Source organism: Rosa rugosa, chromosome 4 (genome assembly GCF_958449725.1).
Source record: "Rosa rugosa chromosome 4, drRosRugo1.1, whole genome shotgun sequence".
Lineage (NCBI taxonomy): Eukaryota > Viridiplantae > Streptophyta > Magnoliopsida > Rosales > Rosaceae > Rosa > Rosa rugosa.
Genome location: NC_084823.1, coordinates 52,552,246 through 52,564,915, shown reverse-complemented (window position 1 = coordinate 52,564,915; position 12,670 = coordinate 52,552,246). Strand labels below are relative to the sequence as shown.

Here is a 12,670-nt window from a genome sequence, read left to right as displayed (position 1 = left end):
AGAGGTAGTTCATCATTCAATCAACATCAGTCTACAAGCTCTACAACCAAGTAGGTTTTTCCAAACAAAAACCAATTTCGCTGTTTCATTTTACCTTCTGATGTCTGTGTTCCAGTATTTATTTAAAATAGTAATTCAACTCCAAAATTCACCAAATTTTGTATGCTGGAGTCCTTATATGTTTAGTACATCTCTGTAAATTTTCATATTTTTCTGGGTAGTTTTGCTTAGTGTTTCAGTTCGTTTTTTGACTGTTGTTCAGTAGGAACTGCAGTCACAGTTTATGACTTTTGTTGAAGCATCTAGTTTAACTTAATCCTCTATGAGAGACACTTATTTCTCTTGCATTATAATTGGCATGATTGAAAAAAAAGGGAAAGAAAGAGGAAAATCAATAGCTTTTAATTTAGCTATCAATTCATGTATATTGTGACGAATATCTATATATACTTGTTTGGACTTTGTGATAATGATACATCTTTCCTTCATTATTTATTATGATAATGTTTTGTGGTGTTACCTGCTCATATTAAATTTAAATATTTTACCCGCTTAAATTCTTTGCATTAAGAATATATATGTGAGGAATGTAGGTACTTAATGAACCGGAAGTTCACACATAAACATTGAACCAAAAAATTCATACATAAATATTGAACCAGAAGTTCACATGTATCATAAAAGGAACTTGAAGTTTCCTTCACAAATTCACTATACATGTTTAATCCGATTTTTAGTATCATGTTATGGAACCTGAAGTTCTTATTGATTGCTTATGGAAGTTATTACCCATAGCACTAACTATTGTCCTTTAAATCCTTGTAGAGAATGTCAAATCTCAACAAGCTTGACTTTGTTGCTTTGGAAGTTTCCGGAAGGAACTATCTCAAGTGGACCCAAGATGTCAAGCTTCATCTGACTGCAAATAAGATGAGATCAACGATTATTGCTGACAACATCACCCCTGAAGACATGAAGGCAAGGGCTATGATTTTCATCAGGAAACATATGGAAGAAGCACTCAAGGTGGAATATTTAGCTGAAGAGGACCCACGATCTCTTTGGGTCGCTCTAGAAGAGCGATTCAACCATCAAAGAGCCATCTACTTGCCGGAAGCAAGACACGATTGGCAGAACATACGCTTCCAGGATTTCAAGACTGTCAATGAGTATAACTCTGAAATCTGCCGGATTCGGTCACTCCTAAAATTCTGTGGAGAAGAGCTCACAGAAGCTGACCTACTGGAGAAAACTTTCTCCACCTTCCCTCCTTCCTGTATGGTCCTGCAGCAACAATACAGGGAAAGAAACTTTGCTAGATTCTCTGAATTAATCACCATCCTGTTGCTCGCTGAAAAGAACAACAACCTACTTTTGAGGAATGATCAAGCAAGGCCCACCGGTACTAGAGCAATTCCTTTGCCTGAAGCAAATATTATTGCCCATCACGAAAATAATCGTGGAAGGAGGAACCGGGGCCGTGGAAGGGGAAGAAGGTCTGAACGTCCAAGGCATGGACGAAGAAATGGACCCAGAAATGGCCCATATGACCGCGACCACCCAGGCAATGGCCCAAGGGGTCGAGGAGGACGTGGACAAGGCCCACGTGGTGGAAACCGAAATGCCCAAGTCCGACAGGCTCAAATTAGAGAGAACCCTGGTCCGGCCCGTCGCCCTCAAAATCAGCATAATCTATGTTATAGATGTGGAGGCACTGACCATTGGTCCCGCACCTGTCGTGCAACAGATGAAGAGATAGGAGAGTATCACGCCAGACGCGGAACTCAAGAGGCCAACCTTGTGGAAGAGTCAGTCCCTATGGATACCACCTTGGAGATTACTGATTTCCAAACAGCTATGGATACCACCTTGGAGATTACTGATTTCCCTATGGATACCACCTTGGAGATTACTGATTTCCAAGCAGCTAATGGATACATCGAGGATTGAAAACTCGAGGACATGGACATAATAGGCACTTGTGCCATATCTATGTTATTGTTATGAATAATGCTTTCTATTTTTCAGTTTATCTTTGGTGATCTTTGGAATATTAGTTTTGCATAATTTTGTTATGTTTGGATGTTTAATTCAATAAAATTATTTATTTTCATACATGTGATCCATTGAATTAAATATATGAATAGGCATGTCTTGTGGAGAAATTTGTTGTCTGGCTGATAGTGCTACTACGCACACCATACTCCAAGATAGGAAGTTTTTTTTAAACTTATTGCCTACTCATACCTCTGTGACAACTATATCAGGACAATCCAACCTGATAGAGGGCCATGGCAAAGCCCAATTTATGTTGTCCAATGGTACTGAATTTACCATTAATGAGGCCCTATACTCTCCACGTTCCAGAAGAACGTTATTGAGTTTTAAGGATATTCGAGCCAATGGTTATCACGTTGAAACCACTGAGGAAAAAGGAGTGGAATATCTTTGCATAACCTCCAATTTGTATGGCCGGAAGCGGACATTGGAGAAGCTAAAATGCCTCTCGAGTGGTCTCTACATGGCTACCATTAGATCGATTGAGGCGAATCACATAACCAGCCAGAAGCTAACCAATTCGAGCAACTACTTGCTTTGGCATGACCGTTTGGGACACCCAGGTCAAAGTATGATGCGCCGTATCCTAAATTCATCCCACGGGCATCCCCTTACCAATAAGGATCTTGTGTACAGTAACACATTATGCCAAGCTTGCTCATTGGGAAAATTAAATATAAGACCATCATATGCAAAGACTGAAAAAGACTCCAACCTTTTTCTACAACGGATACAAGGGGATATATGTGGACCTATCCAACCACCATGCGGACCATTTAAATATTTCATGGTTTTGGTTGATGCATCGACAAGGTGGTCACATGTTACACTATTGTCCACAAGAAATGCTGCTTTTGCTAAACTCCTTGCCCAGATCATTAAATTAAGGGCTCACCACCCGGATTATCCAATCAAGTCCATAAGACTTGATAATGCCGGAGAGTTTATATCAAAATCTTTTGATGATTATTGCATGTCCCTCGGGATTAATGTTGAGCATCCAGTTCCCTATGTTCACACCCAGAATGGTCTCGCAGAAGCGTTCATTAAAAGATTACAAATGATCGCACGGACCTTGGTAATGCGCACCAAGCTTCCAGTATCTGCGTGGGGCTATGCAATTTTGCATGCTGCCATGTTGGTCCGACTAAGGCCCATTGCCACCCAACCTTATTCCGCGTTACAGTTGGTGACTGGGTACGAACCTGATGTTTCGCACTTACGTGTATTTGGGTGTGTAGTTTTTGTGCCAATTGCGCCGCCACAACGTATAAAAATAGGTCCTCAACGAAGGATGGGCATATATGTCGGTTATGAATCCCCATCCATTATACGCTTTTTAGAGCCCTTGACAGGCGATCTCTTTACCGCTAGATTCGCGGATTGTCACTTTGATGAGACAGTCTTCCCGCCGTTAGGGGGAGATAAGAACGTTACCGTTCCTGATGAACGACGTGAATTGACGTGGAATGTCCCCACTATGTCTCATCTTGATCCCCGAACCGCACAATGCGATAATGAAGTGCGAAGAATTCTAGATCTACAGAGTGTAGCCCAAAATATGCCAGACGCTTTCTCTGATCTAGCTAAAGTGACGAGATCACATATACCTGCTGCAAATGTGCCTGCAAGAATAGATGTCCCTGTAGGACGCGTTGTCCCGGATGGACGAGGTACGACCATGGCGGCTAACCAGTCACATGTCCCTGCCCAGAAGCGAGGTAGACCACTAGGTTCGAAGGATTCCTATCCCCGGAAGAGGGTAAAACCAGCACAAACGAATCCACTAGACATCGCGATCTCAACTGATCCATCTCACGAGATAATTCCAGATTATGGGTCCGTCCTAGAAGAGACAACGTTGGGGGACGCTCCAACGTTTGAACCCACTCTCGAGAATAGAGAAATCTCGATAAATTATGCATGCTTAAGTGAGATTTGGAATCGAAATGAGATTATCATCGATGATATATTTGTATTCGCAGTAGCTACTGAAATTATAACTAGCGATGATGTCGAACCTCGCTCTGTTGATGAATGTCAACGTAGAGACGACTGGCCAAAATGGAAAGAAGCAATCCAGGTCGAAATAGATTCCTTGACAAAGAGAAAAGTGTTCGGACCTGTCGTTCCCACACCTCACCATGTTAAACCTGTAGGATTTAAATGGGTATTTGTAAGGAAGCGTAATGAGGAAAACGAGATTGTAAGATACAAGGCTCGTCTAGTGGCGCAAGGATTCTCTCAACGCCCTGGGATTGATTACGATGAGACATATTCTCCTGTAATGGATGTTATAACGTTCCGCTACCTCATCAGTTTGGCAATTTCCGAAAAACTGAATATGCAGCTAATGGATGTGGTCACAGCTTATCTCTATGGGGATCTTGATACAGAGATATACATGAAAGTTCCTGAAGGACTTAAGATACCCGATACAAATAGTTCTAGACCACGGAACACCCTCTCCATTCGTTTGAGGCGTTCACTTTATGGATTGAAACAATCTGGACGGATGTGGTACAACCGTCTAAGTGAATATTTGATTGGGATGGGATATGTAAACAATGAACTATGCCCATGCGTGTTTATTAAGAAAACAAGTTCTGGATTTGTAATTGTGGCAGTTTATGTCGATGACATGAATCTGATTGGTACTCCTGAAGAGATCAAAGAAACCGCCAAGCACCTGAAGTCTGAATTCGAAATGAAAGATCTTGGGAGAACGAATTACTGCCTCGGCCTGGAGCTTGAGCACCGTGCTGATGGGATTCTGCTTCATCAATCAAACTACATCCAGAAGATGTTAAGACGCTTTAATGAGGATAAAGCGAAACCTTCAAGCACACCCATGGTCATCCGAAGTCTAGATCCTAAGAAAGATCCGTTTCGTCCCGCAGATAATAACGAAGAGATATTGGCACCAGAAGTCCCATATCTAAGTGCAATAGGCGCATTATTGTACTTGACTCAATGCACTAGACCAGACATTTCATTTTCTGTGAACTTGTTAGCTAGATATAGCTCTGCACCAACACGCCGCCACTGGAATGGTATAAAAGATATTTTTCGTTATCTTAGAGGTACGATTGATATGGGCTTATTTTATCCCTATGCATCAAGAAATGGATCAAACCCCCTTGATCCTCAGAATGATGCTCGCCTTGTTGGATATGCTGATGCAGGCTATCTATCAGACCCACACAAGGCACGTTCCCAAACTGGTTATGTCTTTACCATTGGGAATACGGCAATTTCTTGGAGGTCTACAAAACAGACCCTTGTTGCTACCTCTTCGAATCATGCTGAGATTCTAGCTCTTCACGAAGCAGTACGTGAATGTATATGGTTGAGAGCCATCACAAAGCATGTTCAAAGCACATGTGGACTGCATTCCACCACTGATGAACCAACCACTATCCATGAGGATAATGCTGCTTGCATCGAGCAAATGAAGACAGGTTTCATCAAAGGAGACAACACAAAACATATTGCACCAAAGTTTTTCTTCAATCAGCAACAACAGGAGCATCAGAAGATTGAGGTCAAGCAGATTCGATCTGAAGACAATCGTGCAGACCTCTTCACTAAGTCACTACCAAAATCTACATTCCAGAAGCATGTACAAGGTATTGGTCTACGTAAATTATCTGAATTACCTAACATGTAATTTTCAGGAGGAGTTGAATCAGGGGGAGTATCCAGAAGCATACCCACTTGACCATCGTGTACTCTTTTGTCCTTCGTCCAGGGTTATTTTGTCCCACTGGGTTTTATTACCTGGCAAGGTTTTAACGAGGCACATTTTTAGTATGGTCGCTCCATCCTGAAGATGTTTTTGATTCAACATATATGCATTTGCTCATCTTTTCCCTTCGACCACGGGTTTTTCCCACTGGGTTTACCGGGCAAGGTTTTGGTGTAGCAACTCTAAATGCATCCCTCTCGTAGACATGCTACTTACTTCTGATGCTGATAAGAAGACTCCACTTATCTCCGAAGCTGTGATATTACTACTTCACACTCATGCGCGTTGTGCTCTTTTTCTCCTTCGACCAAGGTTGTTTTTTCCCACAGGGTTTTTATTACTTGGCAAGGTTTTTGACGAGACAACTTAAAAGCGCACAGCCTAGGCAACACTATTGACATGAAATATCCAAGGGGGAGTGTTGTAAATTATTATGGATATATCATGTAAATTATTGTATATTAGAAGATGCTTTCCTCTTTCCTAGTTTTAGGGGATCCATGTTTTAAGGAGGACTTTAAGGGTCCTTGTTTTATGGAGGATTTTAGGCTATATGTTCCTTGCCTTCCACTATATATGTAATCCATTTCTCATCCATGGATGAGAGAAAAAACAGAAAATACTACACTCCCTCTCTGCATCAAAACTCTCTCTCTCTCTCTCTCAAGTTCTTTGAAGCAAAACTCTCTCCATTTTCTGAAACATTTCCATTTTACAACAGTCCATAAGATATTTGGGACATAATTGTTGAGCTCTACTACTGTACGGCAGAAAAAATTAGACCATACTCTGGAAATTAGAAGCCAGTTGACCCAACTCACCGCGTGTGCTCCTCTTCTGCCTCACCTGTATTCCTTAATCGGAGCCTTAAACTGCACCGGATGAAATTCGAGGCTGCTTTGTTAATCGAGGGCTTTACGAAACGGTAGCACTTTTATCCTTTTCTGTTTATCTAAGGTTGTATTGTTTGGTGCCGTTAGTTATGACGTCTCTGGCTCTAACCTTTCTGGGAGGAGCCCCTTTTCAACTGCTGTATGAAGGCGTTAAGAAAGCTATTCGCAAAAGTAACAAGTTTAGAACTCACCTCGAAAATCTGGAAATGACGCTAGGCTGTTTGCAACCATGGATCATTCAACAGATAAGAGCAAATAATGTGCAACTGAATCTCCCAAACAATTTGATACAAGATCTTGAAATAAAAATGGAGGAGGGCAAAGAGCTGGTTTACAAGTTATCAAGGCTTGGCGTTTGGAACATCCGTGTCTGGGGAAATTGCTACAATTGTATAAAGCCTAATTACTCAGACCAACTTGCTGAATTGGACAGATCTCTTAGATTACTATTAGAAATACTAAAGCTGGAGGAAATGAGGAATGTTCAGGAGAACTTACTATTGGCGAGGAACCACAGTGACAAACAAGATGATTTGGACAAAAAAATGTCCGAGTTATTGAAAGTGCACCAGGAAGTTCTGAAAGCGCAGAAAGAAATGTTTGATATGATGAGAGTGCAGCATGAGGCTGTACATGAGGCAATGCAGAGAATTAGAGCTGATGCTGTGCAAAATGTGCGAGGAGAAACTGCCCCTGCTCCAGCTCCAGCTCTAAGAATAGTATTTTGGGTGCTGTATGATGTTGTTATACAAGTGAAGGTCAAGAATACAATGTGTAAACGCCTCCTTCAAGAATTCAAATCCACGCTCGACTTCTTAAAACCACTGATAGAAGAAATGGCAGAAAGTAACAAACTATTGCATCTTCCGGAGCAGGAACAAGAGAAGTTTATTATTCAAATGAGGGAGGGTGTAGAGCTCATTGACAAGTGCTCCAAGGTTAGCAAGTGGCATAGTTACAAAAAGTATGCATGCACCAACAAACTTCTTAAATTAGATGAATCTCTCCGGGGGCTATTCCATAAAATGAGTATGCAGATTGCAATCCATGTGAAGGAAGGTTTGATTTCGATAAGTAGTATGGAGGCAATGATCAAGAAAATTGAAGAGAGTGGTGTGATACAAAATCAAATTCAAGTTGTACTCACTAAACCACAACCTCCACTGCATGAAGCTGGATTGGATGTTCTGGATACGCATGGAAGTAAGGATGTGGAGGGAACAAGAGATGATTTAAATGAGAAAGAGGTTGGCGTGAAGCAAATTGGAAGAGATGGTACGAGACAGAATGAAAAAGAGATTGAAGGTTTGAGTGAAGTACCTGAAACTTCATCGCCTAAAACTACATTGGATGTGCAAGGAACAAAGGATATAAATGAGTCACTAGATTCAGAAAGTGTACATATAGCGCAGACCAAGCAAAGTCAAGGGACAAGGGTGGTTGAAGCTCCAGTTGCTGAATATAAATTTCCATTCCTTATGGTTGAATGGGATGTGCATTTGAGGGAATTAAAGAATAAGATTTTTGAGGATCAGGTGGCTATGCTTGTGATTACAGGTCCAGCAGGATGCGGGAAAACCACACTGGCAAGAATGTTTTGTGAAGATCAGGAGGTCAAAATGAAATTCAAGAATATTTTCTTTGTCCATGTTTCAGAAAATCCCAGCTTGGATTTTATTGTCCAACAACTATATGAACAAAAGGATCCAGTGGTACTTGAGCTGCAAGAAGATGCAGTTTACTGGCTGCAACAATTTCTAAAGGAAACAGGAGGAGATCCTTCATTGTTGGTCTTGGATGATGTTTGGTCCGGATCAGAATCTCTTCTTGAAAAGTTTGATGAATTAAGAACTTCAATGCACAAGATTTTGGTGACATCAAGATCTGAATTTCCACGATTTGGTTGTCTCTATTATCTAGAAAGCCTAAAATCACTGGATGATGAAGAGGAAATGTCTCGTCTTAAGGGAAAGGTAATTTCTTGGTTTCCATTATACAACATATGTGCTTAATTATAGCCCTAACAAAGGGTGAAAAGATATGGGGAATTCCCGCACATTAAAATACTCGATCAAAGCCAGTTGAACCTCAGGGCACCACCATATGCTCTTGCTTTGTTTTTTCCTTTTTATTTGTATAGTGTTCATGTTTCCATTAACAATTTGTTTCATTTTCTTCCAGGTGATATGTATGGTTTTGTTATCTATGTTTCTTTTTTTCCCCTTATTCATCTCATTGGCCACTACTATGCGAATTATAAATTGTTCATCAACATGTTCAATTTCTGGATACAAAGTGGTATCCACATGTTGGTTTTCTGGCAAATCAATCCTTTTGCAAATGTGTTTTGATCTGGTCTTAAAAATCTAATATTTGGCTTAAAAACTAATATAATAATTTTGTGTTGATGTGCATAGCTCTTTGTAGCAAAGTATAGGACTAAATCACTCATGCCATAAGTGTATAAGAACTTTTTGAACATATACGAATCTGTAAACAGAGCACATACATCTCACATGAAAATGCAACTGAATTAGAAGCTTCTTGAGCTATATTCATTAGGAGTTTTGATTATCTGATCATTCAGTGAGATATCTGTAGCTTCTTAAGGTGACTTGAAAAAATTTCTTGTAGAGTATAAAGTCCTTACCTTCTTTTGCAGAATGAATTGTTCTGCAAAAATAAGGCCAACATAGTTAGAGTGAGCTTAGTGCCAGATAATATAATTTCATATTTTGGATTTCGTTAATAGCTGAAATTATCTTATTTGGGAATTTGGTTATTTAATGCTGCATTCAGGTTGTGGCGGCCGTGAGAGCTACAGGGGACTACCCAGAAAGAGTGGGCAAACCTATATGTGAGGTATGCTGATGTTTTGTGATGCATTTAAGGATTGAAAATTGGCATTTCTTCCCTGGTCTTCACAATGTGACAGTAACATCAACTTATGGCATTTGTTGCTTAATGTCCAGTATTATTTAAAGACTGGGACCTGTAAATTTGGTCCGTCCTGCAAGTTCCATCATCCGAAACAGGGAATTGGATACTTGAGCTCTTTGTATGGACTGACACAGCTATCTTCTCCCACCCATGCCCTTGAAAGACCTTATACCTCTGTCGCACCATCATCTGTTGGCCCTTCTAGCAGCAGCCCGAATGAACAAGCCTTCCCAGAGAGGCCTGGAAAACCTGAATGCCAGTATTACCTGAGAACTGGAGACTGTAAATTTGGACCCTCATGTCGGTACCACCATCCTCGAGATCGGATTGCACCAAGGACAAATTGTCTCCTCAGTCCAGTTGGTCTTCTTGGCAATTCAGGTATGTATGTTATTTGTTGCATACATTGGTGATATATCTTCTATTATTTTGTAGAGTTGATATATATTAATTGCCTTCTCAAATCTGTAAACGACAATCTCTTGCAGGCTCTAATGCTTGGCCTTCATTCAGTCAAATGTCATTGTCAATGGAAGATTTTCAGACGTCTTTGGATTTGAAATTGAATGCTCAGCATTGCCTTCTCCAGACACCAATGTCACCTTGTGTATCCATAAGTCGAAGAATAAGCAGCAATGACAAGTCCAGTCAGTCAGATGTAGAGGATAAGAGTGAGCTTGATGAGATTCAAAGCCAAATTTCAGGTGTCACTGTTCCGGAGTCGCTACATGATCCACTTGAAAGTAAAGATCGATGTCCAATGAATGTGAACAACACTTTGGAATATGCAACTTCAGGGACAACTCCGAATTCAGTTAACGTTGATGGTCAGTCTGTTGCTTGTAACAGCAGTAAGTGTATAAACTACTTCGTTCAATTAGTCAATATCAATAATTCTGGTCATTCAGAGCTAGCTCCACATGTATTTTAATCTCCATATATCTCATGCTTCACGATTTGGTTGCAACTTTGTGTTATAGTAGGTGAGATTGGAAGCATATCACAGAAGCAGGGAGTTAAAGAAAAAGTTGCATTTAGAACAAAATCAGAGGTCGAGATATTGGATGATGGATTCAAATGGAGGAAGTATGGGAAAAAACTTGGGAAGAACAGCACAAATCCAAGGTATAACAAATTAACAACACCAAATGCAAATAAATACAATTTACAGCGAAGACTAGATTCAGGCTAGATAAGTTGCTACAGACCAAAAAAATAAAAGCTAGATAAATTGCTGATACATATGTAATCTCATCATACTATCATTACTATGTTGATTGCAGGAATTACTATAAGTGTGCATATGAAGGCTGCCCAGTGAAAAAGAGAGTTGAAAGAGATAGACAAGATCCAAGTTATGTAATTACATGTTATGATGGGGTTCATAACCATACAAGCTAGCCTTGGCAAAAGAAGCCAGCGAGTACCCGCCAGCCACCCTCAACCTCTCCCTTTTCCCCTCCCTATAGGGAAGGAAGAGAGCTTTCTGTTCGATCATCTTGCAGACGATAATCGGGAAGAGAGCGTTCTGTTCTATCATCTTATTGCAGACCATATTCAATAAGTAGTTCATCTTCCCGACCATATTGAACAAGTAGTGCATGTTCATCTTGCAGGCCATATTGAATAAGTAACATTCTTATATTGTATACTGCTACTAGCTTGTGAATTTTGAAGGACTTGCAAGTGTTTGAAAAATTTCAATTGATTGATGTCCTAATGGTATCAGGATAGAGCAGTATATATATATATATATATATTTTATTATTTTATATATATATTTTTATGTTGTTTCATTCTTCCTCCTAACAATATATATATGGGCATATGCATGGCAAAGGTGCTTAAATACAGTTCCAGTTTCACATGCATATTCAAATATATCGTATTTAGTTACATGTCGATACATGCAGGAACACCGTCAAACAGAAATCATCATGCAAACGATGACGTTTCCAGAAGAATGCCTAGTCGACATCATCTCATTCACCACTCCTACAGATGTCTGCAGACTGTCCTCGATTTCCAGGAGTTTCAAGATGGCAGGAGAAGCCGACGAAGTTTGGGAAAAATTCCTTCCTCCCCAACATGATATCGACACGATCCTGTCGCAGTCCACATCTGCATCTACATCAGCAGCAGCTGCCGAATTCAAGGTATCCAAAAAGGAGCTTTACCTCGCTCTCTGCGACAAATCAGTCCTCATCGACAATGGGAAGATGATATTTTTTCTGGAAAAATGGAGTGGGAAAAAATGTTACATGATATCTGCAAGGGCCCTTTATATTGTTTGGGCAGAAGAGAAATCTAATCAATACTGGACATGGATTTGTCTGCCTGAGTCCAGGTTTAAGGACGTGGTTTATCTAGAGAGTGTTTATTGGATCGAAATGCATGGGAGAATTGATATGAGGATGCTGTCTTCATCCACTCTATATAAAGCTTACCTTGTGTACAAGCTAACTGCAGAGGCATATGGATTAAAAGCTCCTGTACAGGTCGCAACTCAAGTAGGGCATTATGGATTAGGTTACGGGGATCTGGCCATTGAAATATATGAGAATAGGCAGAAAGGGTTTCTTTATCCTGCTAAACAAGTCAGTGGAGTTCGATCTCCAAAGGAAAGAGTGGACGGTTGGTTGGAGATAGAGCTGGGTGAGTTTTTATGTCAAGGAGAAGATGATTCGCAGGTGGACATGATATGTGTAGAAATTGACGATCTGTGTTGGAAGAAGGGTCTAGTTGTGGAAGGAATAGAGGTCAGGCCAGAAAGAAAGGAATACTGCGAGCGCAAAGGCAAGGCAAGGGCGAAAGAGCGAACCAAAGGCAAGAAAGCAATGACCATGATCTGATTATTAATCCACTACGTTAACGTTGTAGCTGATTATAATATTTCTGAAGAAAATAATAAATAATTACAATAAGCCAGTCTAAACTAATTCAGAACTTACCTTATTTGGATAATCAATCTTAGCAATAGATATTCCTATTCAAGCTAAGCCTAATTCGGTCGTTCGGAGTCCTTCCCTTT

General features: G+C 40.3%; 3 protein-coding genes across 6 annotated transcripts; all 3 read left to right on the top strand.

Annotated features, from left to right (window-relative positions):
- The first annotated feature begins 15 nt into the window (after positions 1-15).
- On the top strand, positions 16-1,950 carry LOC133745006 (uncharacterized). The gene is made up of 2 exons (XM_062173015.1): positions 16-50; positions 826-1,950. The coding sequence occupies exon 2, from the start codon at positions 829-831 to the stop codon at positions 1,948-1,950; it is 1,122 nt and encodes a 373-aa protein (XP_062028999.1). The 5' UTR covers positions 16-50; positions 826-828.
- A 4,595-nt stretch (positions 1,951-6,545) lies between these two features.
- LOC133745360 (uncharacterized) lies at positions 6,546-11,318 on the top strand. 3 transcript variants are annotated; one of them, XM_062173419.1, is made up of 7 exons: positions 6,548-6,731; positions 6,847-8,672; positions 9,499-9,561; positions 9,672-10,020; positions 10,128-10,490; positions 10,620-10,764; positions 10,923-11,318. In XM_062173419.1, the coding sequence occupies exons 2-7, from the start codon at positions 6,906-6,908 to the stop codon at positions 11,038-11,040; spliced, it is 2,805 nt and encodes a 934-aa protein (XP_062029403.1). In that variant the 5' UTR covers positions 6,548-6,731; positions 6,847-6,905; the 3' UTR covers positions 11,041-11,318. The 3 variants fall into 3 exon arrangements, with proteins under 3 accessions (XP_062029402.1, XP_062029401.1, XP_062029403.1); XM_062173418.1 differs by having other exon boundaries at positions 6,546-8,672; positions 10,623-10,764; XM_062173417.1 differs by having other exon boundaries at positions 6,547-8,672.
- Positions 11,064-12,578, top strand: LOC133745361 (putative F-box protein PP2-B12). 2 transcript variants are annotated; one of them, XM_062173421.1, is made up of 2 exons: positions 11,064-11,203; positions 11,553-12,578. In XM_062173421.1, the coding sequence occupies exon 2, from the start codon at positions 11,577-11,579 to the stop codon at positions 12,489-12,491; it is 915 nt and encodes a 304-aa protein (XP_062029405.1). In that variant the 5' UTR covers positions 11,064-11,203; positions 11,553-11,576; the 3' UTR covers positions 12,492-12,578. The 2 variants fall into 2 exon arrangements, with proteins under 2 accessions (XP_062029405.1, XP_062029404.1); XM_062173420.1 differs by having other exon boundaries at positions 11,146-11,269.
- The last annotated feature ends 92 nt before the right edge of the window (positions 12,579-12,670 follow it).

Coding starts and splice junctions, on each gene's coding strand:
- LOC133745361 (XM_062173421.1), top strand. CDS start 11,577: ATGCAAACGATGACGTTTCCAGAAGAATGCCTAGTCGACATCATCTCA.
- LOC133745360 (XM_062173417.1), top strand. CDS start 6,789: ATGACGTCTCTGGCTCTAACCTTTCTGGGAGGAGCCCCTTTTCAACTG. Junction 8,673..9,498: donor TGTCTCGTCTTAAGGGAAAG/GTAATTTCTTGG, acceptor TGCTGCATTCAG/GTTGTGGCGGCCGTGAGAGC. Junction 9,562..9,671: donor TGGGCAAACCTATATGTGAG/GTATGCTGATGT, acceptor CTTAATGTCCAG/TATTATTTAAAGACTGGGAC.
- LOC133745006 (XM_062173015.1), top strand. CDS start 829: ATGTCAAATCTCAACAAGCTTGACTTTGTTGCTTTGGAAGTTTCCGGA.